Source organism: Heterocephalus glaber, unplaced genomic scaffold (genome assembly GCF_053883595.1).
Source record: "Heterocephalus glaber isolate CG9 unplaced genomic scaffold, H.glaber_assembly_v1.0 deba00000594, whole genome shotgun sequence".
NCBI lineage: Eukaryota > Metazoa > Chordata > Mammalia > Rodentia > Bathyergidae > Heterocephalus > Heterocephalus glaber.
This window is the reverse complement of record NW_028258151.1, coordinates 24663676-24691512: the sequence shown is the minus strand read 5'-3', so window position 1 is coordinate 24691512 and position 27837 is coordinate 24663676. Positions and strand designations below refer to the sequence as shown.

At 42.6% G+C, this 27837-nt stretch overlaps 1 protein-coding gene across 4 annotated transcripts in view; it reads right to left on the bottom strand.

Annotated features, from left to right (window-relative positions):
• Nucleotides 1–19259, bottom strand: part of Ldlrad3 (low density lipoprotein receptor class A domain containing 3) — a 252219-nt gene extending 232960 nt beyond the window's left edge. For 3 of the 4 annotated variants that reach the window (XM_013075005.3, XM_021264343.2, XM_021264356.2), the window contains exon 1: nucleotides 19142–19259. In XM_013075005.3, coding sequence (XP_012930459.3) covers nucleotides 19142–19190 — 49 coding nt within the window. In that variant the 5' untranslated portion in view covers nucleotides 19191–19259. The remainder of the gene's footprint in view (nucleotides 1–19141) is intronic. The other variant, XM_021264353.2, reaches the window with a different exon arrangement.
• Nucleotides 19260–27837: the final 8578 nt, after the last annotated feature.

The window sequence follows — 27837 nt, the reverse complement described above, 5'->3', positions numbered from 1 at the left end:
TCATTCAACAAATGGATTCCATGGCAGCAATGGAATCTGTGAATGACAATACCAGCTCTCAAAGCCAGTTCCACACATGAACTTATAAATGCATGGTGGGCATTCTCGGAGTGCCAGGCCCTGGACACAGCCCCAGGCATGCACGTATGACCTCATCTTCTCTGCCCAGGATGCTGTGAGCATGGCACTAATCTCATCCCCCTTTCACAAGTAAAGTGCCCACTGACATCGAGTGACTCTGTAGCAAGCATGAGATCAGCCAGCCAGGATCTGAACATGGGCCAAGAGGAGCACTAGTCTGCCTTGGAACCACCACCAGCCCCACTAGAAGGAAAGCTTAGAAGGTGCTGACTTTCTCGTGGTGAAATACACAAGTTTAGGGCCGAGGATTTAGCTCAGTGGTTCCACTGCCTGCCTCACAAGCACAAGGACCTGAGTTCAATCCCCGGTACCAAAAAAAAAAGGAAAAGAAAAGAAATACACAAGTTTAGCAATCTCAGCACTTTCCAGCATGAGACTCCCAGGACAGAGGACCCCAGAATGGCAGCTCACTGCCTCCTATGTGCAGAATCAGGAGCACTCAGGATCTACGGGAAGCATTCTGATCTCCAGCAGAATCAGAACTGGTCACCCAGCTCTGAGGTCAAGTTCAGGACGGAAATTCTGACCACTTTGGAACAAGCACCTCTTATCTGCCTGTGCCATATGGTCTCAGCATGCTCCACCTGCATCTCCTTTAGGGGGCAGGCCTGGCCACAGTGAGCTACGCTCCCCTCACTAAAAATCAGAGGAAAGAAAATGAAGACCACAGGAAGTTACCATGGTGTGCTTTGGGGAAACTAAAGAACTCCAAATTTCAAATGATGGAAGAGATGTGGGGAAATAAGTGTTCTTATAAACCATGAAGGGAGTATCCACGGATAGGACCATTTCATAGCGAGGTTGACAATTCTTGTTCAGGCTAAAAAAATGCAAAACCTTTGATCAGAAATTCTACTTTGAGAATATGATTACACAGAAAGCCCTGCCATTACGCACAGTAAATTCACTGTAGCATGGCTAGTCATGGTAATAACCTAAATGTGTTGCTAATAGATGATTAATCTGTAGTATATTCATACAATGAATACTCCACAGTAGTTAAACCATATCTGTATGTGGCAACATGATGAACCTCAAAACTACAAGAGTAAAAGGAAAAAGGCAGTTGCAAAGTATAAGCAGCATATTTTTAAAGCACCATATTTAAAGTGCTCTGCACCAGATACAGAGGTGCACGTAAGTGATAAAAGATTAAAATCATGGACAGAAAAGAGAGGCACCAACTTGCAAACAGTGGTGGCCGCTGGTGTGGGACACAAAGTAATGGGATAAGAGAAAGTCTCTGACAGTATCGGCAGCATTTCTTTTTTTTTTTTACAAAGAAAACCTGAATTTAAATGGCAAACATTAAAATGTGATAAACCTGTGTGATATGTACAACAGTGTTTGTTGGAGTATTCTCAGTTCTTTCATGATGTTTGGAAGCTTCTGGAATTTAAAGTCATTAAAAGCATATGTTTTAAAGCACCCAGGTTACTCTTATAAGCATCTAGGTTTAATAATGATACAAGTACAGGGAACATGCATAAATAAATTGCAGTACTTCATGTTATATCCAGCATGATTAAACTCTGTTAACTGGGAGATGCATATGGAAGGGCAGTTTTCTAGAAAAGGAGAATCACTAGCCAGGTTTCGAAGGGTGACTGGGAAGCTTTCCTGAGAGACTGTCTACAGACACAGACACAGTCTTACTAGGAAGACAGACAGCAACCACACTCCATAGGGCTACATCTAGCTGTGGGGACGGGATTGGGCTGGGAGACAATGCTCCTTCCCAGCAACACTGGCCGGAATGTTAAAAATCCAACAAGAAACAAGAGACCAGTAGAGCTGGGATACAACTTTGTTTGAGCCAGTCCACCCATGTGGCAGGCCAGATGCTAGAAGCCTGATGCTGCCAGGAGGGGTGAAGTGGGAGTCCATGAGGCTCAAACTAGGGGAAAGCAGTGGACACATCTGCAAATGAATCGAGAAGACTGTGAGTCCCTGCTGCTGTTTGTAATGTACTACAGTATGGTTTTCAGCCTTTTCCCACCTCGTGGGTAACACGCTCCCTGCAACCCATACAGAAGGATGTGGCTTCCTTCCCCCAAACCTTGAAAATCACCGCAGTAAAATGCAAAGGGAAGTCAACTGATGAATGGGGTAGATTAAAGAGTTTAGAAGACAAGATCCAACTCCCAACAACAGGCTGTGGAACAAAAAGCAAAAATGTCAAGCCTGCATGCAGGTATCCAATAGAACCTACGGGAGGCAGAGGGGATTCAACCACTGACTTTTACCAAATCTCCAGCTTTTGTTGAGTTTGGATGACTAGGGCCAGATTTTACTTAATTTAGAAACAATAAGAATATGGCAGGCTATGTCCCAAGCACGATAGGTCAATTTACAGCAACACACATAGACTGTACATGACAAATGTGAAACATTCCATTGGTAAGAATTCTAAGCACAAGGTCCTGAGTTCAATCCCCAGTACAAAAAAAAAAAAAAAAAAAAAAGAATTCTCCTTCCACATAAGAATCATTCTTCTAGAGCCATGCTATCCACTGGAATTTCCTGCAGTGATGGAAATGTTTCTATCTGTGCTATCCAATATGGTAGCTACTAGCCATATAGGGAGTAGGGAGCATTTGAAACAGGGCCAGTGTGGCTGAGAAATTGAATTTTTTATTTAATGTTAATTAAATATAGCCACATATGGCCAGTGAGTATCTTATTGGGGATCAAAGATCTGCAGCATCCTTCTCATTGTCTGCATAGTATTTTAGGATACTGGGTGATAATTCAGCCCTAGCGTTTTCACCACAATAAACAATGCTGCCACAAATATCCACACAGCTGAACCTTTATGCACACTCCAAACTATTTAATTAGTGCAAAGTCTTAAAAGTGAAATTGTGACGTTAACAAGTAATTATGCTTTTAGGCTTTTCCTACCTCCTTGCAATAACAGAAGCATGCAGAATTCTGCCTTTTACTGTTTCTACCCAAAGCATTCTCACTGGCTTCTCCTGACTAGATAGGCCAGGTAATATCATTACCTGCATGTAGACAAGGAAAAGAGCTATGAGAAAGGATGTCAGTGGCTTGGTTGGATTAAGTTAGTTTCAGTTAATAACAAACCACACAGCCCCTGTAGAGGTGCTTGCCTGTAATCCCTACACTCCCGGGGGCTAAGGCAGGAGGACTGAAAGCTCAAGCCCAGTCTTGGCAACTCAGCAACTTACGGAGACACTGGGCTGGGGGTGTCGCTCAGTGCAAAAGCCTTGGAGTTCCATCCCTAGTACCATACACACACACACACACACACACACGCACACCCCAATAAGTTATAATGGAGTAAAAAATTTCGATCACCTGATATAGTGCAACATATTGCTCACCTGTTTATAGCGATAATGGTATAAACACACCTACCACACTGCCAGTCATACAAAATTACATACAGTACATAACCCCCGATAATGACAGTAAATGATGTTACTAGCTCACGTATTTATGAAACAGTCTTGCATTGCTTAATGACAGGGATACATTCTAAGGAGCATGCTGTTAGGAGATTTTGTGGTTCTGTGAACATCACAGAGTATCTGACACACACTGAGACAGCTGCAACATCACTAGGCAACATCATCTTATGGGGCCACTGTTGACAGAAATTTCATGCAGCACGATTTTGCTGTACTTATCATTTTTTAGAGCGTTCTCTTTCTAGTTATTTATTTTAAAACTTTACTGTGAGACAGTATGCAGTACCACACCAGCAGCCGTCTCCCACATCTCGTGTCTACCACATGTCAGCTGCATCACGAAGCCTCCCCAAGTGACCGTGCCACACCTTCTAGGTTTGTGTGAGTGCCAGCTATGATGTTTGCACAATGATGCAATCAACCAACAACTCCTTTCTCAGAACCGACCCGTCGTTAAGCAACACATGGCTGTATTTGTTCTCCCAGATTCGTTTAGCATAGAAAAATGCTGATGTTATGTTCATGAGTGAAAAAAGCAGAACATGCAACTATAGTCTATAATCAAAACTACATAAAATCAAAATAATAAACCAATGGCTTTACAATCTCATTATAGTACCATGTGTTTTGTGATTCTACCTTTTGTTCAAAATTTTATAATAAATCTAATAATTTCTAACCAATGAGTGACATGTGGCAAGCAATTATAAAGGTTAAGTGTTTTACATGTATTATCATATTTAACATATTTCTATGTAATAAGAACCATTATTATCCCTATTTACAGATAAAGACATGACAGACTGAAAAAGTTTAAGAAACTTAGCCAAGATCAAGGAAGGGAGCCAAACTTTAATGCCAGTTTGGTTCTTCTAAAGCCTGAATTCTCAGCCTCCACATAAGTGCTTCTCCAACTTTAATATGCGCACTTATCATATGAGGATCTGGTTACGATGCTGACTGTGTTCAAGCAATGCTGATGCTGTTGCTCTGCAGACCATACCTTGAAGACCAAAGCTCTGCACAATAATCCATATATTGGAATCTTAAAAAATAAACACTGTACTCAGCCAGGAAAATGATTCTTAAGACTTTTAAACAATATAAGTGTGGGCTGGGGATTTAGCTCAGCGGCACAGTGCCTGCCTCGCAAGCACAAGGTCCTGAGTTCAATCCCTGGTACCGAAAAAACCAAAAACAATGTAAGTGTTCAATAATCTATCTTGGGCACCTTTAGGTCCTTTTTTCCTACCCTGATGAAGAATTCCCACTTGCAGCCACCGCCTGAGCAGCCACTGGTGTCAGGCTCACTAAGCTTAATCAACCTTCTCATCTCATTAGCAGCGAGGATTTCATCCCCAGCGCTTCCGCCAGCCAACACTTCCGCAGACCCAGGGAGCAGGTGTGTGCGACACAGGCTGCTGGGGGCTCCCGTGGGAAACAGCCCGTCCCACCCACCACTCCCAACTGCAGAAACTTCACCACCCTCCCCGCAGCACCCTGAGATCCTAGCATTTCCCTACTCCCATAAACTTAAAAAAATATATATATTACAACTATGTATTCTCTAAATATGTTAACCTTCTGAGCACAAGCTAATTTTATACTTCAACAACCTTCAACGCTTTTATCGTGTACTTAATTCTTCCTGCCTTTTTATGTGGGATGATCAGAGATTTGTTTAATGAACCTTTTGTCATTTGCAGTAACCCTGTTTATCTATCTTAATGCTTAATGCAAAGAAATGACTTATGTGATACCATAAAAATAGCCCTGGGATAATGGATTTTATTTCTCTAACTGTGCATTCTCTTTATATCGCTTGGTTTTTACTATGTCTCCTGTAAGGAACAGATGGGTGATTATTTAAAAAAATAAGAGTTGGTGATATCTTGTGTTACATTTAGTCTTATAATTGATGTATTTCTATCACACTCAAATTCCCTTTGAGATTATATTTACTGATGCACTTCCTTCCTGGAATCCAAGTGTTTTCACCAGCAAATTTTTATTTCTTTTTAAAATAGACCAGAAGAATAAGTTCCTTACTATTCAATGTTTTAAACATTGATATTTCATAAAACAGAACTGTTTTCATTTTTCCCTCTTAGTAAGGTCTTCCATTCATTCAGAAAACTATGTAAACTTCCCTCAAATGGAAATAAGGTGTATAGCAGTTTTCATTAACCTGTCAGGAACCTCTTTTGTACACTACACACCAGTCCCATAATGTATGGGTCTAATTTACCACCTAAGTTGAAATTGCTATAATCCATTTCCCTCTCAAAGGCCTCTTTTTTGTCTTTTTAAGCCAAGGGTGTCTCTTGTAAATATCTCTGCAGGTCTTTGAAGATCAAGGAAATTGTTCCAAAATCTAGAGGGGGAGAAACAATTTGTCACCGAAAGCTAGAGGTAGTTAAGCCAGGTAAATTTCATTCACCATGGCTTCTGACTTGTCTCTTATTTCCGACCCCTCTAAGTAACTTATAGGAAGCCCTGTTGTGTGCCTGACTCTATGCTAAGCTATGCAGGTGGTGGAATAGAACAGCAAATGAGGCAGACATCAAAAAACACAAGTGGGCCGGGGATTTAGCTCAGTGGTTCTGGCGCTTGCCTCGCAGCGCAAGGACCTGAGTTCGATCCCCGGTACCAAAAAAAAAAAAAAAAACCCGCAAGAGACACCTTCATGCATCCCTACCTCTCACCATCCCTAGGCACAAGAACAAAGAGTTCCTTTTTCTGCTCAAGACTGTTATGGAGATGCACTTTATGGGTACTTTCAGAAGATACTGACACTGTACTATTCCATTGATTCTGGGCATCATTCCTTTGTCCAAATATATATTCCAATTTTTGATCATTTCTTTGATTGAGCTGTTTATTATTCAAGAAAAGCTTTTAACAAGAAAGAAAATGAATAACCTTATTATATGTTTGGCATCTATTACTTTGCTGGTATAGTCATTATGACTGACTTGAGTAACAGACATGAATTTTGGGAGTGCTAAATCTTTATCCTACTACATATATCACTGGTGCCTTGCATAGATTCCACCAATGTTTAGAGTTTCTCAATCACATTTACAAGATTAGATCCATCTTTTTTTAATACTACTTCTGATATAAAGGTCATTCTTTCTAACTTTATCTTTTATGGTAGTTAATATCAACTCTTTCCAAATCTGCTTCCCCAGGGTCCTGCCAGCCGGGATCACTTGATAGTACCATACTTTTTAATCAAGCTTACAACGATGCTTTTATAAATCTGTTTTTGAAACACCTTATTCATTTCTGTTCTGGTTTCTCTTAGCATCAACCATTTTTTATGCCTTTAGCTCTGATGAAATGAATACCTTGTGTTGTTAGTCACTCTTCCATCTTCCCCAAACTCCTTCACTTTATTTTTATAATAAAAACAAGTTTAAATTTAGAACTTTCCAAACCAATCGAGAAGCTTCAATTGACTGTGGAACCATGAGTGTGACTACAGCTCATTTTTCAGCCATATCCAATTAGTTTAACAACTCCCAGAGAACACTGCTCTAATTGAAAGCTAACGTGGAAGGAAAGTGCCTGAGTAATGTCATCAAAGACGACACAGTCCTGACATCCCCAGAGCAAACCTCTCCCAGCCTTACAATAATGAGCAGGGGCTTTTTACACTTTCATTTCTCTGTGCCAATACATACACAAGTGTCCCACTGCCACCTGAAACACTGGCACCTTGGGTTTGCAAGTCTTCTAAATCAAGTTATTCATAAATTCCACATCCCTCTGGCCCCGGTCATGGAAGACCAGTTCCAGAGAAAGCTAAATGGCCTCACTCTCTCTCCAGGACAGCGAGCCTCGTCTGCACACTGTGCTAAGTCCATCAAAATTCACAGCTGGAGTTGGGCACTGGTGATTTTACCAATTTATCACCTTGATATCACAATTAAAAGGAGAGGCCAGTTCTCAGATCTTTGGAGAGATGTTGGGAGTGAGAGTTTAAAATCCTGAGGTTCATTCTGCTCTGCCTATAGTGATTAACATGTCACAGATCTGGAGTAACTTCTCACTAGCAAGGCACCCTGCCCACAAGGTTTGAGCTATCAAGATAGGGTCAATGATATCTAGCATCTTTCTGAAGCACACCACTAAAAAGTTTGCCTTCCACACTAAATAACATCAACCATCAGTTCAAAAAAAGCTCTCCCAGACAGGGACTGTATAAGCTCACAGTCAGGGTCAGAGAGTAATTTTTTAAACAAAACAACAACTTAACTTCCTCTTTCGACATGAAGCATGATCGTCAGTACCTCGCTTTTATCTAAAAAGCCCATTTCTAGACTTTTCAAACTAAGCCCATCTCTGTGGCACCCAAAACCGCTTGAGGGAGATTCTGACTGAAAAGAAATTGTTTTCAGTTATTATTGCAACAAAATATTCCCATCAAAGGGGAAGAAAATTCTCTCCATTGTTAATATAGTCACAGACAAGTCTCATGAGGCTAAAACAATTTGTTTATTGTTGCTATTGAGTATTGTAAGAAATCAAGCCTCTAAAAGGTCCAATTCTAAAGCCTACAATGATAAGTTCTTCACCCAGTAGAATGCAGAACATTAGTCTCAATCTGCCAAAGACAGGCCATTAGAATAAAATCAGCTTGGGATCTCCTACTCCACTGATTCTCAAACAGATCTTTCTACCCAAAGCGGTAAGCATGGAGGGGATCAACTCCCCTGCTGCCATCCCAGGCTCCTAGGCCAGAGAAGCTCAGCGGGTTCCAGCACCCAGAAGGAAGCTCCCTGCCTCCATCCCAGGCTCCTAGGGCAGTGAAGCTCAGCCGGTCCCAACACACAGAAGGAAGCTCCCCTGCTGCCATCCCAAGCTCCTAGGGCACAGAAGGTGAGCCGCGTGGGCACCAGAAGCAACCCCCCCCCCGGCCCCGTGGAAATGAGAAGACACATAAACAAGCCTCAAAAACAGACTTCTGGATCACCTACAGCAACCCCAAAGGGAAACAAGATGGAACAATCTGATACTCAACCACCTGGACTCTCTGAACTGGCAACAAAGAGGATCTGGGAAAAATGAAATCAGAAATAATTACTCAGATAACAGCAAAGATTTTGCTCATGGTGCAAGACATGATTAATCAATCTAGAGAGGACACAGATAAAAAAATAGAGGATATGAGGAACATGATGGAATCCCAACATAGGAAACAAATGGAATCCATAAAACAGATACAAACAGATTTCCAAGAGATTAAAAACTCCATCGACAGTCTGAGCAGCAGAATGAACCAATGTGAGGATAGAATTTCACATACAGAAGATAAGATTGCAATTAGTGAGGAGGAAAAGAAAAATTGCTTTAAAATTGTGAGGGAACATGAGAAATCAATCCAGCAGCTGCTAGACGATGCAAAGAAGAATAACATAAGACTGACTGGAGTCAATGAAGAAAGAGGAGAGAGAGCAGATGACATAAAAAAACTCTTCACAGAAGTGATGGCAGAAAACTTCCCAAGGAGGGGAAAAGAACTTGACATACAGATAAGTGAGGCATATAGGACTCCAGCTAACCTTAATCAAAAAAAATCTACACATAGGCATATAATAGTTAGGATTCCAGAAATCCAGCAGAAGAATAAAATTCTACAAGCAGTGAGAGAAAAGAAACAAATCACATACAAAGGAAAGCCCATCAGAATCACAGCAGACTTCTCAATGCAAACCTTCAAGGCAAGAAGATCTTGGAGTGATGCATTTTAAGCCCTCAAGGAAAACAGCCTCCAACCCAGACTGATGTACCCGGCAAAACTATCTTTCAAAATTGATGGAGAAATAAGATGCTTTCATGATAAAGAGTACCTCAAGAACTTCATGAATACCAAACCGGCACTCCAAAACATTTTAGACAATACTCTAGGAAAAGACAATGAGGATCACAACCCCAGGAAACCCAGCAGAATGAATCCATTGGGCATGACAAATTAAATGCAAAGGGGGAGAATCCAAAAAAAAGAAAAAGTCATGACAAGGCTTTTAAAACTTTTGACTTCATCTCCCTAATGAGTGTATAATTCAATCTTATTATTGTACTGATTAGTATTTTTCTGATTCTAGAACTGCACACCATTCCTTGTGCTATACTGGCTATTTATCATCTTCTTATGTCTACATTTTAATTGGGTGGCCTATTAATGAGCTCTAAGAATTCTTTATATATTCTGCTCATAGGTTATATGCATTGTAAATATGGTCTGATAAGGGACTACTTTTCATTTTAATGATGTCATTTAAAGTTCTAAATTTTGATGGAATCTCAATTTTTTTTTCTTTTATACATCATGGTTTTGATATCCTAGGTAGTTCTTGCCTACCCTGAATTCATAAATATTTTCCCTTATAATCTCTCCTTAAAGTTTTATACTTTTAGGCTTTCTTATTTAGGTTCATAAATCCCTTCAAGTTATTTTCATGTATGGAAAAAAAGGGTTGAGGTTAATTTTTATAGACGGATACCAGGTGTTCTAGTGCCGTTTGCTGAAGACACTGTCTCTTCCTCGGCTCTTGAATTGGGTTTATATTCTATAAAATGCTACTGTTAAATAATCTTTCAAAACTCAGTGGACCATATATGTGGGGTTCTATTTCTAGATTCTGTTTTATTCAAATGATCTATATGTCTTTCCTTACACCAACACTGCCTTGATTATTGTAGCTTTAGAAGAAGTCTTAAAATTGGGTGCTAAACGACTTCCAACACTGTTTTTGTTTTTGTTTTTGGCTTTTCTGGGTCCTTTGTATGCCTACATAACTTTTAAATTTCAATATCCAGTTCTTCATTTATAGCAAGTACACACAGGCCTGAATTTTTATATATACCTTGTGTTTTCTAATCCTGCTAAATTCAAGTACAAGTTCTAGGGGCTCCTAGAGATTTCTTAGTATTTTCTCTGTAGATGATCATTTCATCTACATATAAAGATTTTGCTTCTGCTGTGCCAATCCTACCCTAGTTGTGTCATTTTATTGCCAGACTATTTTGGTTTAGACCTATGTTTCAAAGTCTAATGGACAGATGAAGAGTAGGCATATATGCCCTTGTTCCCCACTTTAGGGAGAAAGCATTGTATCTTCTCCATTCATAGAAGGAGTTTTTGTTGCAAGTATGGAGTACATGTCTTTGATCTGTTGAGAAGGTTCTGTTCTACATCTAGTCTCCTGGTAGCTTTTACCATGAACAGCTATAGAATTTAGTCCAATACTCTTTCTCCAACTAGTGACAGGATCATACGGCTTTCTCCTTTCCTCTGTTAAAATGATTACTTTTGGGATCTTCCAATGCTGAACCAACACTGCCATCCCTATAATAAAACCACTTTCTACATACTGCCAGATCTGACTTCTAAGAGTTTGTTTTGTTAAACAAATTTCTATCTATGTTCATACCTTTTTCTTCTATTATCTTTATCCAGTTTTAGGAGTAGCACAATGTTGAGTTCCTAAAATGAGGGGAGAAGTGTTCCTTCTTTTTTCTGCTTTAAATGTTTGATATAATTTATCAGTTAAAATGTATATGAGCCTGCTGTTGTCATATAGGTAGGTTTTCAAGCTAGGAATATACTTTCTTTAATAGGTGCTAGTCAAATTTTATATTTCCTCCAGAGTTAGTTTCATTAATTTGTCTTCCAAGTCACTTCTTAGAAGTTGTCAAATTTATTTCAAAAAAGATTTTTGTAATATGCTTTCTATATCCTTTTAAATTCTGTAAAATCTGGTAATGTCTCCTAGATCTTAATATTGTAATTTAAAAAATGTATAACTGATATTGTGTAACAGGAAGAAAAGGTCTAAAAGAGCAGGGGAATTGGGAGGGGTAGGGGAAGGGAAAAAAGGGAAAGAAAAAAAATACGAGAAGAGGAAAAAAATGGAAACAAGGTCTTTGCAAATAGGGAAGGGTGGAGGGGGTGAAGGCAGGGCAAGGGACGGGGAAAAAAATAAGAACCAAGAGACTCATGTAATGGTACATGATCCCAATGATGAATGAAACTGTATTGTATACCTAAAATGTACCAATAAAGTTAATGGGCGGGGGGGGAGCATGGAGAGGATGATGACTTCACTATCCAACATTGGAATTCTCTACCACTCACTAGATTACGTACTTCCTTCTTTTGATAAATATGGAAACATAAAGCAACAGATCCAGTGGTGAAGGCACTGGTTGAATGCTGTACAGAACTACACGCCAGTTCTAAAGCCACTCTTACTGGCTAATGACTCCGGTACATGACTTCACCTTTGAGTTTCCTCATCTGTAAGATGGCAGAGCACAGTACCTACTTTTTTAAAAAAACTACATATATTGTAAAGATGTCTTAAAGCTGTTTTTTAAAGAATGGGTAGCTATATAAGTGCTGAAAGACAGACAGCTTGGAAGATAAGTCTCTGAGACTGCAACATCTCAGATATCGGGATGTGCCTGAAGGCCAGCAGCATCTTCTGTAGCATACACAGGTGGAAGCTGTAATGTACCGGTCACTCTGGGCCCTGGGTGAACCTGGTCACAGCCACTCATGTCAAGTTCTGTCAAGTTCTGCACATTGTTGGTACTGCACAAGTTGAATGTATCTGCTATGCAGAATGTCTTTAAAGGATCACACTAGAATTTGGCATTGAAATGAAAAATTACTCTGTACACGAAAAGGAGGGAAACAGTACATTTGATAATAGAGAAGCATCGATTTATCACTGAAAGAAATGACTACAATTCCATATTTTCTTGAGAAGCAAGAGTGAAGGACTTTAAGACACTTAAAAGAGGAAGATTTCACAAATAGCTAAAGCTCCACCAACGTGTGCTCCTGAAACAGGCAAAACGAGTGACACCCATAAGCCAAGCAACACGAGCAAAGGTGAAAGAAACTGCTAAATGCACCAGAATAAGAGATATCTAAACAACAGGAGCGAATGACTCATTCGTGTGGCTCAAAGCAGAACTGATGAAATCAGAGGTTAAGTAAAAATCTCAAGAAAAAAACTACAAATGTAGATAGGTATGAGCTTATTCCACTATGACTCTATGTGTGGCTATGTGGATTTTCCTGTTAATCCATCACAAGGCTAAACTGCTATCTACCAGACAGTTAATGGTAGTCACTGAGAGGAGAAGACAAAGGAAAATATTAATGTTTTATTGTCACTACTTCTATTTGGTCTTAATTTTGTACAAGTATGTATTCAGTGTACTATTTTGGCAGTGTTCATAATTACAGAAGGCTACAACAAAATAATACTCATACGGTGCATGGCACCTTGCCAGAAAGTAAATATGCAATGATGGTGGCCATTCTTACTCATGCAGATTCCACAAAAGAAGACTACAACCACAGCCCTCAATGAGTTTCCAATCCACTAGGATTAGGGGTTAACAGAGTGTGTGTGTGTGTGTGTGTGTGTGTGTGTGTGTGAGTGCGCGTGCGCGCGCGGATCCATACATGTGTGTGTGGTACCTACAGTCCATATATGTAGAAAGCCAAGTGTGTATGTATATATCCATATATGTTCTATAAAATATGCCCTCTATATCCACCTACAGGTTCTATATCCATGGACTCAACCAACCACAGAACAAAACTAGTTAGAAAAAGAACTGCATTGGTACTCAACATATACAGACTTTCCTTCCCATTATTTCCTAAATAATAATAGTCAAACAACTTTTATATAACATTTTTATTGTGTTAGATATTATAAGTTATTTAGAGATGGCTTAAAGTATATGTGCATAGGTTTTATGCAAATACGGTGAGATTTTACATAAGAGAATTGAACATCTTGGATTTTGGTATTTGCAGGGCAACTTGGAGAACCCTTTCCTTACTGATACCAAAGGACTACCAGATGGATGGATGGAGATGTAGAGACAAAGAGATAGAGAGATAGATAGAGACATATATATTATATACACTGTATGACCATAAGATAAATAAGGCTATTGTCTAAAAGCCATGGAAGAAATTACTCAATCTTAGAAGCCTACTGGAGCTAAAAGAGTCTTAGAACACCAACATCCATGCTCCAACATTTTACCTGGAATGCTAAAGAAGCAAGCTAGAACATGTGTTATCATTTCTGGAACCTGTTCAAGAATGAAGCTCCAATTAAACATCCCCAAAGACAGGGTATCCAGGTTTTCTAGGAAACTGGGACATCTGTACATCTCTATTCTCACTGAGGTCAGCGATCCAATCTGTACCTGTTCCATTCACCCAAGGTGCCTCTGGCAGGAAAAGAGCCTCTACTGTCCCCAGACAAGGACAGAAGATTAGCAATCTCAAATCCTTCAGTAGATCCTTTAGTTCTTCAAGATCAAAGAGCAGATTCTATGCCAATCTGCACTCCTGGAGCACAAGACAGTGCCTGGTATCAAGCTAGTGAATAGTCCAATACAGTTTAAGAAGAATTTTCTAGATACTCAAAGGCAAAAGGAAAATGCTAACTGCATGCTTCTCACTCAAGAGGGTATGATAGGAGACAAGTGTGCCAGGATGAGACAGCGAGCACTCCTCCCCCTGTACCCCGGTGTCCCTTCAAGTACCACCACCTTTCCTTGTCCTGGGACCTGACACACAAAAGAAGACAGCAGCAGAACAAAGTACACAGCTAATCTGAAGAGAGGAGGAAGAAAAACATTGAAGAAAGGCTGGGAACAGAAAAAGGAAGAAGCTAGAAGGCAAAGTGCCTTAAAGGAACTCCAGTGCTATAAAGCGACAAGGGACAGAACTTTCAAAAGACTTTAAAACATATGATGAGACACAGCATATGATGAAAACTATGAGAAACCAGCTTTCTGCTAGTGTAGATGATTTCCTCCACCACCTGCAGAAGCCACTCAAGTTGTAAAGCTTTTTGATGCCCCAGAGCAGGAATCTGTTGGGAGGGACAGGGGAGCTCAGAAGAACAATAAATAACTGCTCTGTAGAGGGGAGGAAGGGGAACTTCCAGGGTTAAAACTGTTGCCTCCCAGGCAACTTTCAGGCAGCTTATTTTCTTTTAGCCCTCCGGCCCCAGAACGTCCCAGGTTTAATGCTTGGGAAATCCAGGTGGCTTTTGGTGTCAGCTGCCACTTGACTGTTCCCTGCTTTCTCACCATATGTTTTTCTCAAAGAAACCAAAGGAGTAATTGAAAATTCCACAAGTTTTCATCATGGCACAAGTAGCATGCAAAAGGGAAAGAGCCAGTGGCCAGAGGGCATTTTTAGTTGAGAATGTGTTTTCACACTGAACTTGCCAGGCTATAGTCACATAAAGAAGAAGCCTGATGGCCCACTAGGAGTAGGATGCCACCGTGACCCACTGCCTCCAGAAGGCACTCCTAGGAAAGGCAGTGGCAGTGCTCAAAGTGAATGTCAAGAGGTTCCCACTAGAGGAGGGGTTCCCAAGTGGGGTAAGCTGCCAATGTCTTGTGATATATTTGACTGTCACAACTAGGTCAGGAGAAGGCTGCTATTGGTATCTAGAACTAGTAATGCTACAGAAAACCCTACAATGCTCAGGAGAGCGCCTCACAACAAAAACCAATCCCATCCAAAAGTCACAAGTACCAAAGCTGAGAAACCGTGCTGTCGATTTACCCCATACCTGCAGGCACCTACAGAAATCTCACCTCAGATCAACATTTGCCACCCCTCTGACCAAGCAGATAGCTCTCCGGACAGCTTTTTTATTATGATAAGCAACACTACATACACATGAGCAAGTGAGGTGACAAGAAAACACTGCATCTTCAAAGTCCAGGCCATTCTCCCAGAAAACTGGCTTAAGGATACTCCACAGCACCCAGATGAGTAGATTCTTCTACAAAGATTACAATAGGAGAAAGGTGCTTGCGTGCATAAAATCCCACAGGAGTCACCATCTTTAAAAACAACAACAACAACACCTCCCTAGTTATCAGATAAAGGCACTAGGGAAAAAAAAGTTGAATAAATCAATTAAATTAAAACACTGCAGTTAAGATGGCCCAAGCAGTTCCAAAATACTCCAAAGAATGAAAGAGGGAAAGCGAACAAACAAGAAAACTAAACAGCTAAAAAGGGATTTGTCCCTGGGGCCATCCCATGGCTAAAAACAGTTCCCTTGCTCTAAGATGCATCTATGTCATGTAGTATCTCTTATTTTTTTTAATCTCTAAATACAATAAACATATAAGAAAAGGAGAAATATAAATATAGAGCTCAGTGAATAAAAATGAGCTCCCACTTTGATCAACCAAGAGATCATCCTACAGCATCCTTCCACCCAGCTTCCCACCCAAGCACGCAGCAGCAAGACCAGGGTTATCTCCAGCCTGCCCTCAAGGACTGAGATTGATGTTGTGTCTCTGCGGTGTACACCAATATGTCTTCCAAGAAAAGGTGAAACTTCTGCTGAATCCTTTCAAAGTAATGACCACAAAATGAACAGATTTGGGGGAGGGGTGTGGATGAACCCATCAGTGGACAGGACAATCCATGGGCTGTGAATTCACATAAGGCTCTGGGAGGAGAAGTCCGGAAGTCCTGTGCAAAAGGCCAGAAAACCCAGGTGGGGACCAAGAGTTAGAACCCAGGTGAGCCCTCACTGTGCGTCCTGGGAGCTACTGATCTCTCCCAAACCATAAGCACGGCCTTGCCACAGGAACTCACTGGAAAAGCTCAACTCGATCATGTGTGTCTCATACACAGGAGATGGGGCATGAAGACAGGGTTCCCTGCCCTCCTCTGCCCATGCAAATCGGCAAGGTTGTAAATGCCAAGTGTTTCATATGCAATTATTTAATCATAAATATTCCTGAGCCCCCTAATTCTCTAACTGCTTTACATAGTGACAATACAAGCCAACTGTAATCAACTTATCCAGGCGACTCTGGCCAAGCAGTATCTGACCCAGTGTTCAAGGCTCTGAATTTACCATCCCACCCTCCCCTGCTCATATCCCGTCCCTCCCCCACTTTTCCCGCGATACACAGCCTAGCCGGCTGTCAGGAAAAAACACCTCACACCCCAGGAGGGAGCCTCGGGTGCACCTCTTTGAAGATGAAAAGCAATGGGGTGTGTTTATTTGTACTTCGGTGCACAGCCTCATCTACCCAGTTGGGCTGAGCGTAGCTATTCAGCTAGTTAAAAAATAAATAAAACCAACCCTTCACAGCCATTAAGCAGATCTTTCCAGGAGAAAAGGTCAATACTCGTTCTCCTGGGAGTCCACAAAGGGGAAATCGAGCCTTTTCACTGACAGAAGGAGAAGGTCAGGGAGTCTCAGCAAAGGTCAGCAGGGAGGAGGTGAGAAGACCAAGCACTCATCCATCTGGCATGGCCGCCAGTAGACATGTCTCCAAACTCATGCTGAGACCCACAGGGCCCGCCCACCTGCAGGAAAACTTGGCCTCTGATGATGGGAGCTGGGCTACCTCTTGGCAAGCGAGATACATTAAAAAATAATAATGGTCCAAATCGATGCTTCATTTCCGTACCACAAACAATAAAAACAAAGGAAGAAGAAACACACGAAAGTGTCTGAGATGCTTCCTGAACAACACAGGCCTCTGAATTGTTCCAAGAATGTCAGCCCTCTGAATTGTTCGGAATCTCAAGGCACAGGCTAGGTTTTAAATTTTACTGGACACTATCAACAGGAGGCAGAAAACCCGAATCCTGGCTTTTATAATCCCTCTTATTTTATCAACATCCCATAAGAGAATCCAGAGGAAGGATGTAGGATGGAAGAGTAGTGTACTTGGTCCAGCTGTGAACACCAGCATTAGGAAAAATGACCAGCCATGATGCCAGCAGCACCTGGGTCAAAATGGTACTCGTGCTACAATGATGCTTAATATAAGATGAAAGATGCACAAACTCCAAAACCACCTACAGGTTTCTAAAGCAAGGACCCTATAGGTAATCCAAAGTCCACAGATAATGGACAGCCTCCGCCAGCTATGTTCCTCTCCCTACCATGACCATTTTATTTATTTTTTAGCTCTATGTTACACACACACTGCTCTATGGCAAACAACCACTGCTCACCAGTGACCAACAGAGTTAACTTCGCAACTTTTTACAGAGATGGAGACTCACTCCAAGCAAGCCAGGGCCCACTGGAAAATAAATAAGTGTCCACTGGACACACAAGAACCGGCTTCCATACTGTCCCCCCTTAGGTGTTATCTGGGGACGCCCGCAGCTATGCACACTGCCTATATGAATCCAAGCAGGTCTTATATTTGAGATACTTTGGAAAATGAGTCGGATCTAACAGCTTCCAAATAACTCATACCTGCTCAAGCCTGCCTAATACCCAACTGGAAACCTCTCCCCAGGGGTGCCCCAAGTAGTGCAGGAGAAACAGGACACATGGACCCAGACCAGGTTACAAATCCACAGCAGTCACAAGGGAGCTAATCTCTCCCCAGGAGCCAGCAAACCCACAGACATCTAAGTGGAGTCTCAGAGCAGCGGGGATGATGTCATAGCGCTGGGGAGGAGGCTGCCTGCTGATCCTGAGGATGCTCGGGACCAGGGACTTCAAGGAAGGGTTGAGACTTCCCTTTAAAGCTTCCACATCCCCTGGGGGGGGGGGGGGGCAGCTCAGAACAGGATGAGTCTCAACTTCCCCCCAGAACACACCACCAACAGTCAAGTGGCTAGAAGCATGGGGGGAAATCAGGCATCAATTAAAACGTGGATGGCACCAACGCTCTCGCCAAGCAAGTTCACCGAGCCCTGTCACCCACTTTCCGGACATTAGCTGCCCAGAAATAAGCATCAGGGGGCCAAGGGCGGGAGGGGCCGGGGAAGGGCGGCTGGCAGCTGTGGCAGCAGGCAGGGGCAGAGAGGAAGGGCTCCGGGCTGGAATTCCGAGCGCGCCCACATCGGCAGAAAAGTTCCTGGGAACCGCACGCTGCCCCTCCACCGGGAGGGAGGCTCGCTGCCCACCCGGCCCCAGGATGCTCGCACTGGGTGATGCCGGGTGAACGGCCTCAGACGAGGCCCGCGTCCTCTCCCAGGGCCCTCCCAGGTCCGGGCGCCCGCGGCATACAGTTTAAATCTCTGCTCGAAAATTCAGCGCGGAGGACAAAATGATTTCACAGGTCCAGCCCTGTTTCGTCTCAGAACGCCCACAGCGAACAGCCCAGGGGAGGAACGCCAGGAAACAGCGATGCTACTGGTTTCTGCGCGCGGTGTAGGTGGGGAAACTGAGGCAGGAGGTGCACCGCCAGGGATCGAGGCGGCTGGCGCGGCGCACGGCGTCCGGGAAGAAGGGATCAAAGAAGACTTCTGCCCTCCCCGCCTCCGCTCCCCGACACACGCAACACACTCGCGGCCACACTGAGCTACGCCCAATCGCGGCTGCACACAAAGCCCCGCCCGCGCACACACTACACCACCCGGCGCGCTCGTCCACACAATAGCGCGGCGCGCACCCCTCCGCGGCCCCTCCGCGGGTCCCGGCCAGCCCGCCGCCCGGGTCCGCCAGCCCTCAGCGCACACCCACGCCCGCAACTGCGCCCCTCGCGCCCCGACTCACCCGCGGCGCGGCTGCTCAGCAGCAGGCACAGCGGACCCAGGAGCCACATGGCCCGGCCGCCGCTCCCGCTCCCCGGCGCCGTCGTTGCCCCCGCGGCCTCGGCGCCGACCCCGCCCCTCGCTCCGACCCCGCCCCGCTGACCCCGCCCCTCCGCCCTGGCCCCGCCCCTCCCCGCTCGGGCCAGGCCAGGCAGAGAAGTTTTGCAAGCGCCTGGCTGCACTTCTGCCGCCCTCTTCCAGTTTGGGTGTCCCGGCTCCAAGAGGCCACTGAGGTGATCGCGGGTGTCCCGGTCTTTCGACCTCTCGCTGTCCACCCATTCTGGCTGCGAGGACCTTGTAACTGCCCGGGGTCTGGACTCAGCCTCCCTCTTTCCCTCCTTTCTCCTGCATCCTTCCAGGATGCGGCGCCCATCACCTCCCCTAGAGTTAGTTCTTTACTCAGCTGTAAAGGGAGTGTACTCCAGAGAGGGAAAGAAGAAGTTGAAACAGAGAGCCAATTCTTCCAGGAAAATACGTAGTTTATTTTTAGTAGCGGATGTGGAAGACGACCAGATACTCATGAAACTTTCAGATGTGTCGGACACACTTGGGAACTTGTTAAAATGCTGCTTATGACTCAGGCGGTCTGGCCTAGGGTCTGAGGCTCCCGAGCGATTCAGAGCAACGCTAATGTCCCATCTAGACCACATTGACCACATGGGTTATTTCATCTGCCTGATGTCCAGAGGAGCATTCGGGCCCCAGTTTGCAGGAAAGGAAAATAAATGTAGAAGCGGAGATGTGAAAAGAACAGCTACATCAATGCAAGCAAGGCTTCCAGGCAGCACTGAGGAGCAGTCCCAGAGGATTTAGATGACGGAAAAAAATAGAACTCTGCTTTTTTGTGCCACTCTGAAAACAAACAATACAAAACAGCAAAAGCAAAAACCTAACACAAGTACCATAATTGCCAAAAACTGAAAAAGAGCTCAAATGTCCAGTAACTGTCCAACAGATACACAAATTGAGGTATATTCTTTAATGCAACAATCCGGATAATTTGAAAAGCATACTAGGAGGAAGAATTAGGCCCCAAAAGGTTGTATTATGTGTAATTTCATGTAGAAGACACATGGGCAAAAGACAAAGAATTGGGGGAAGAATTAAAACAGTAGTTACCAGTGGAGGAGGGGCAGGATAGAATGGGACAAACGGCCGTGGGACTGTTCTATTTCTTGGTATTATAGTGGTTACATGACTCTAAACGTTTCTGGAAACTTACAGAACTTCATCCCTAAAAGCTACCCCTAAAAGGGGTGACACTGTACGGAAATTGTCCCTATCTGGAGAGTCAGGAAGGTGTAGATGCCTTCTTGACCGACTCCCTGGGAGGTGATTATAAAGGATGCTTGCATCAGATCTGCCCCAAGCAGGATACGCGCAGCCCGAGGATACAGCAGTCAAGTGAGTGACTTTCCTTTGTAACCAATCTCCTGCTCCAGTCTGGACACATGGATGCCAAAGTGGATTGGGACAAAATTGTAAAAGACCAACGATGGCTCAAGGTAACAAGAAAATGCAATGTGTCAGAAAGTTGAGCAACTTCCATTTTACAAAGTAGCTTGTCAAGTACGGAAAATATAAATAAATGCTCCAAAAGCCTTCTCAGTCAGAGGCTTTACCCTGGGATCCATAAACCCTAAGGAGACCATCCTATGGGCTTTAGAGAGTTTTAAAGCCCTTAAAATGTTGTTATGAAAAATTTCAGGAGTATGTGAGGATATGCATGTTTCCAAAAAGCAGATTGAAAGGCCTCCTGTCTCTGATAATTTCCCCTACAGCTGTTCATTTGCCTCCCAGCCTGAGGACAATGGGAAGACAATGGACCCAACACAGGGCTGTCTTGTTTCCCCAGTTTCCTTTGGGCACATGGACTTCAACTCTCGGAATAATTTATTGTGCCTGGCTTACTCCCCAGCACTCTCACTTTCTTTCACACCTCTTAAAAGTATTAATGTCTTTAGTATCATTTGGAAAAATATAAAGCTCTCTTTAAGTTCAATTGTTGTTTTCTGCTAAGTAACTTCCAATCTCCCCCCCATATAAGCTGGACAAGAGATGAAACCATTCTATTTTCCAAACTGAGAAAGTTTTTTAAATTGTTGTTAAGGGGGTGAGGTTTCACACACACACACACACACACACACACACACACACACACACACACATGCACAAACCCAAGAGATTGAACCTAGGTCCCCTGCCCTGAGCTATACCCCATCCCTTTTCATTTTTTATTTTGAGACAGGGTTTTGCTAAGTGGTTAAGTTGTCCAGGATAGGCTCAAACTTGTGATTCTCCTGCCTCAGGCTCTAAAAGTTTTTCTTTCTTTTAATTTCTTAATGTTTAACTGATAATAGAAACTGTACATATATACAGGGTACCATGTGATGTTTCAATATATGCTCAGATTATATAATGTTCAAATCAAGGTGTGAACATATCTAATTCCTCAAACATCTATCATTTCTTTTTGGGAAACATTCAAAATCTTTTCTTCTAGTTTCTAAAAATAAATATATATAGTAAATTATTATTTGAAACCATTCTTTTATATAAAGAGTTCAGCAAACAAAATCTGAAATGCTCCAAAAACTCAAAACTTTTTGAAGACTGTTATGACTCCACAACTGGAAAATTCCACACTATGTTTCAGGCACGAATGATTAAAAACCTAGTGTGAAATTACCTTTGGAGCCAGATGCAGTGGAGAGGTACACAGCTATAATCCCAGCTACTCTGGAGGCTGAAGCAGGAGGATTGCAAGTTTGAGATCAAGGTGAATCACTTAGAACCTGTCTCAAAGTAAAACAATCAGTCGATCAATTCATCAATCAATAAGGAAAGGGATGTAGCTCAATGAGAGGCCCTGGTTCAATCCCCAGCCCTACAAGAAAAAACACTTCACTACCACTTTATGTGGTAGATACGAAAAATCAGTGAACTTTCTGTTTAGACTTGGGTGTCATCCAAAAGACATCTCCTTAGGTACACACAAATATTCCAAAGTCTAACAAGTTCTAAAATCCCAAAGACTTCTGGTCCCAAGCATTTCAAATAGGTGATACCAGTTAGTGTTTGCTCCCATCTCTTTCCCTGGTCTTCAGAAATATAAGACCCTCAGTTTCCAGGAAATGGGACAGGTTCTAATGCCAGCTTGTCAGGCTCTATGGGTCAATATAGTCTTTCTTAAGCTTGTGGGTTTTTTTTTTTTAAAAAAAGGCAGAAGGATTTATGTCCCCTATTTACCAAAAGCCAGATGCTCAGCCCCCAGTCATGTGCTTCTAACATGATTCCACAGGGCTGATGAAGGAAAAGAAGAATTTTCTCTCTCTGTAGTCTTTTATCTAATGCTCAGAAGTTCTCATATATTTTCACATTTCTTCCTTACAGCAGCCCCAGTAACACCACAGGCAAAAAAGTAGTGCAAGATTGAGTTGAGCTATTTGTCTGAGATGTGCTCTGGTGCTCACTTCACCCACTGCATGCTAGTTGTGTGATCCCAGGGAAGTTATTAGCCTCCCTGAGCCCCAGTTTCCTTATCTGTAAATTGGAGATACCAGAAACATCTGGGTTTTAGGGGTGCTGTGGGCATTAAAGGAGACAGCATATGTGCAGTCTGTGGCACAGTGCTTTGCACATAGTAATTGCTCAAGGAACACAAGCTGTCGTGGTTGTGGTTCACACTACAGGCAACTGCTGAGGTGCCCAGGCTCCGGGATTCTCAGAGACCCTCCCCCCAACTCACTGCAACAGTCCCATGTGGCCAATGCACAGTGTGGAAACGACAGTGGGTAAGTCACAAGGCTGAGTCACAAAGGACAGAGCGGTTTCTTCGTTGCTCCAATCAAGCACGGCTCTGAACTTATAGAGTGAAGATGTTTGAGAGCCCATGGGCAGAAGGAACTGAGTTCCCTGCCAACCTGCTGACCGTGGGCATGAGCTACCTGGGCAGCAGATACCATAGGCCTGGTGAAACCTGCAGATGACCATGCCCTTGGCCAACACTGACTGACCTTCGTGTAAACTGGAATGGACCCCCTGCCCCCGGCCATAGAAACAGATGGAGATAATCCATGTTTATTGTTGTTTTCAGCCACTCCCTGTCAGGGTTATTTTCCACCCAGAAATAGATAAGTAGTCCATCTGCCTTCAAGGTCACACATAGGGTTGACTGAATGGGCCTTTTAAATGAGTCTATGTGTGAGAAACATTTAGATTTTTGTCTAGTGCATAGTAAGCACTCAATATTAATTTTGTCATCATCACCTTTTTTATTACTGTCATTATCATTACCTCTCTTCCAGTGCACCCCAAATCAGACGCTTCAAACTTTAAAACAAAAACAGTTTTTTAAAAAGCTTAACTTGAAAAAGAGTAGAAATACGTCAAAACAAACAAGACAGCAAAAGAGACACAGACACTAAAAGGACCCACAGGGAAAATATGCTGGGCATGGTGGTACACACTTGTAATCTTAGCAATCTGGGAGGTAGAGGTGGGAAGACCACAAGTTTGAGTAGCTCAGTGTGAAGGCCCTGGGTTCAGTCCCCACCACTGCAAAAACTGAAAGAAAAAAAAATTGAAAGCATACAATAGCTTCATTTGCTTTTTTAAGACCAGCCAGAGAGACAGCAGGACAAGCTGAGTACCCCAGTCACTTCTGTGACTCACAGGGGCATAGGCTGCATATTTCTTGCTCTGTGCAGTCCTTCTCCTTCATCAGATTTCCATTCTCTTCTCTGGCATGTGAAGAAGATAGAAATTCACTGGAGATTCAGCCAAGGAGGGCTTGCTGCACTCCAGTTAGCACTAGATGGGAGAAGGCTCTACTGTGAGGTTGCTGGCTGGTAGAAAATCACTGACTTCTTCACCGAACACACCACACCAACATACATACACACATGCACACACACACAAATGCACACACACACACACACTTTCCACTCCCACATATAACCAAGGAGTCACAGAGTCTAAGCCCAATACTTTAAGTCCAGTCCAAGCTGGACTTTGAGGTAGCTTGATGTACTTGGACTCCTAGATTCCACCACTTACTGCCTATGCAAGGCTGAGAAAGTAACATCTCTGCCTCTCATTTTCCTGTGAAACAGTGATTGTACCTACTTCCTAGGATTGTCTTATGAAGCAAAAAGCCTCTTTGTCCTTCCTTTAGTTATTTGATGAACATTTAATGAGAACTGACTCTGTGCCAAACCCTGTTTTATGCTGTGGGTTGCAGCAGTGAACAAAGCCTATTTCCTGTCCTTGGGATGCTCACAGTCTAATGAGGGAGGTAGACAAATATTAAATTAACCAATGATGATGTCATGTAATTTCAGAAGGGCATCTGATGTCATGGGGCCTTGTGAACCATTTAGCCGAGTTCTGATATTTTCAGTTCTCGTTTGCATAATAAGACTCAGGACCTACATGTGATGGGGAGTAATGCAGGAGACAGGAAGTTAAAGCTGTAGGAGAAGCCTGCTGAAACAACGTCCAAGATGGCCCTCAATGATTCTGGTCTTCTGATATCTGCCCCCCCCCCACACACACACTAAGCAGTGCCCACCCTTGAACTCAACCCAGAGACTCGGCTCTAGCAGATGGAATATGGTAAAGTGAACCAATATCACTTCTAAGATTAAGTTGCAAGAAGACTTGGCTCCTTGGCCTGCCTCTTTCTTTCTCCCTCTTCCTCTCTCCTTCCAACACACACACACACACACACACACACACACACACACAAACACACACACACCCCTGGCAGCCACCATGTTATAAATTGTGCTGTAGAAGGGCCCACGAGACAAAGAATTGTAAAGTCCTCCAGTCAATAGCCACTGAAGAATGAAGGCCCTCTATCCAAAAGCCCAGGAGAACCAAATCGTGCTGACAGCCGCTTAAGTGATCTTGCGAACAGATCTTCCTGAGCTAAGCAATCAGATGACCCCACAGCCTGGTGGATGCCAACCTCGTGACAGATTGTAAAGCAAAAATCTGTGCCTAGCTGCATCTAGTTCCCTGAGCCAGAAAAAAAAAAATAAGGATATAAATATTCAGTTTTTTTTAAAGCCACCAACTGTTTAAGTAATTTGTCACATACCAACAGGTAACTGATGCAAAGCCTTGCAGCAAGCGCTGAATCTGTGAACACTTGACATCATTGAATCTCACTTACCAGTTAGCCTGAGGAAGGCACTGTGAGAAAACTCATTAATCAAGTGTCTGCTTCAGGCACTGCACATCTATGATCACATTTAATCTTCACAAGAATCTTGGAGGCAGATACAATTGTCTCTTTCACACAAATGGGAAATCTGATACTCAGAGAATTTAAGTGACTGTCTCAAAATAACCCAATAAATAACTGAGGTTTGAAGCCAGATTCTTCTGATTCCGAAAGATCCTCTGGTATGGTATCAGACCACATCACCTACTACAGCTAAACGTATGTTTTAGGAATCGAGGTTTATTTAGCTGTAGTAGATGTACAGCTTGAAAGATGATAGATACAGCTTGAAAGATAATAGGTTCTCTGGGTTTGGGGCTAAAATACTAAAGATGCTCATGACATGAAACAGAACTTTATTTATTATGTAATACTATTCAACTCTCACAAAAGTATGCTAGGTGTATCTAATTGTTGTGGATCCCACCCCACACCCCAGAATGCTGAGTGTAGGAGTTCTCCCCGCAGAAATTAAAGTCATCCCAGAGCTGCCAAATGGGTATATATATTTTTAAATTATCAGACTAATACTGCTGGGAATGAACAGAATTTTTGTAATTCATGTTTAATAGAGTCACAAGCTTGCATAAGAGAGATCTGCTGATATTTTTCATGAAAAATTTGCACCATCTGAAGTGATGAACTTTTACCCCCCACCCCGTTTTTTAAAATTTGCAGATTGTTGTTTATTTTAATGCTACCATTTTATTACCCCTTGAATGAAGTTGTTTCTTCCCTTAAAAACAGAGATTTCTCTCATGTGACTTGTCTTGAAATCATGGAACAATTCTGTGAAGAAGAATTTAACCTGAAGTTTACCAAGACAATCATTTGGCTGGGTTTTACCACAGCTATGTTTCTTTTTCTTTCTCAGCTGGACTCACTAAAGGTATAGACCTTTTTGGTCCATCAATATAAGGAGAAAGCTGTCATTGAACTGCAAAGATCTGCAGTGTCCAACACAGTAGCCACGAGCTACAGCTGCTGCAGTGATCATGTGGCCATGCGGCTGTTCTGAACAGGAATCTGCTCTAAGTAGAACATGCAAACTCAATATCAAGGGCTGAGTACAAAAAAAGAGTGCAAAAGATCTCAATAATATTTACATGGGTCACATGATGAAATATAATATTGGGAAATATAGGACTGAAGGAAATAATATTAAACTTAACATTGCTGTGGATTTTTTTTTTTTTTTTTTGCTTTTTTAATGTGGCTCCTAGAACAATTTAAATGTCACTCTATGGAGCTCCCAGCATGTTGCTCTGGAACAGTGCTGGTATAGACAATATTTTATTTCATGGGTGAGACATGACCCTTTGGAGTTCCTCGTATCCTAGTTGAATACAAGTTCTCTCGAAGGTCAATAAATTCAGAAGGTCTTTTTCCCCCTGCCAGTTTCTCCATCTCACTAATTCTGTCTCAAAGCCCTTTTGACGTTACATTCTAGACATCAAAGTCCATAGATATGAAAGTTAATTTAATGTCATAATCTCTGTATTGCAGATTCATCGTAGCATCAAGAAGGAGGGTGGGGAGATGAAATGAGTTGAGAAGAAACTACCTCTTTTAGATGACATGAACATTTGGCACTTGAATTCAGAAAAGAAAACAATACTGAATAAGATCTCCATTTTCAGTAGGGGAAATTAATGCAGTCATTAGCTAACAAGGCAGAAGTTACAGGAGATACACATTTGGTTAGTGACAAATGTGAGAGTACAGCATGCCCACATCTGATTTTTTTTCCAACCTCACTTTCATAAACAAGCAGGTAAACAGCAGACAGGTAAGAGCACCCATTTGGAAGGCAAATAGATTTACATTTTTAATCTAACATTATTGGAACATTTCCCCTGCACCATGAAAACCCCACTTTAATAATTTAAGTTGTTTTTCTCAGTATACCTCAGCCTACTCTTTTTAAACACCTCTTCATTCCAGGCTAAATTTTTGGGCTTGAGTGATTTTAATGTTTAAAGGCTTAATTCTAGGTGCTGTTTGATTGCCTAATCTGGGACTGATACTGGGTTTGTCGTTCAATGTGGGAAGGAGGAGGAGGCTGGATTTGCTTGCTGAGTTCTCTGTGAACTGCCACATGCATTGTGGAAGGGAGTGCACAAAAGGGACAAGGAAGAGAAATTGTTTTACTATTTTCAGGACCCTTCAACATACCTGTAATGAAAACACAGTCAAATTATAGACACTGTTTGCTTCATTAGGCATTGGTAGCAACTCCTTAAAAATAGCTGGTACTAGCCAGGCATGGTGGCAAACGGCGTCATGCTAGCACTCTAGGAGCCTGAGCAGGATTGCAAGTTTGAGCCCAGCCAGTATCTTGGGTGCCCTACTCACTGTCTTGTCACTGGAATATAATACCTGACACCCACAATTTAAAGGAGGGGAGGTTTATTTGGGCTCACACT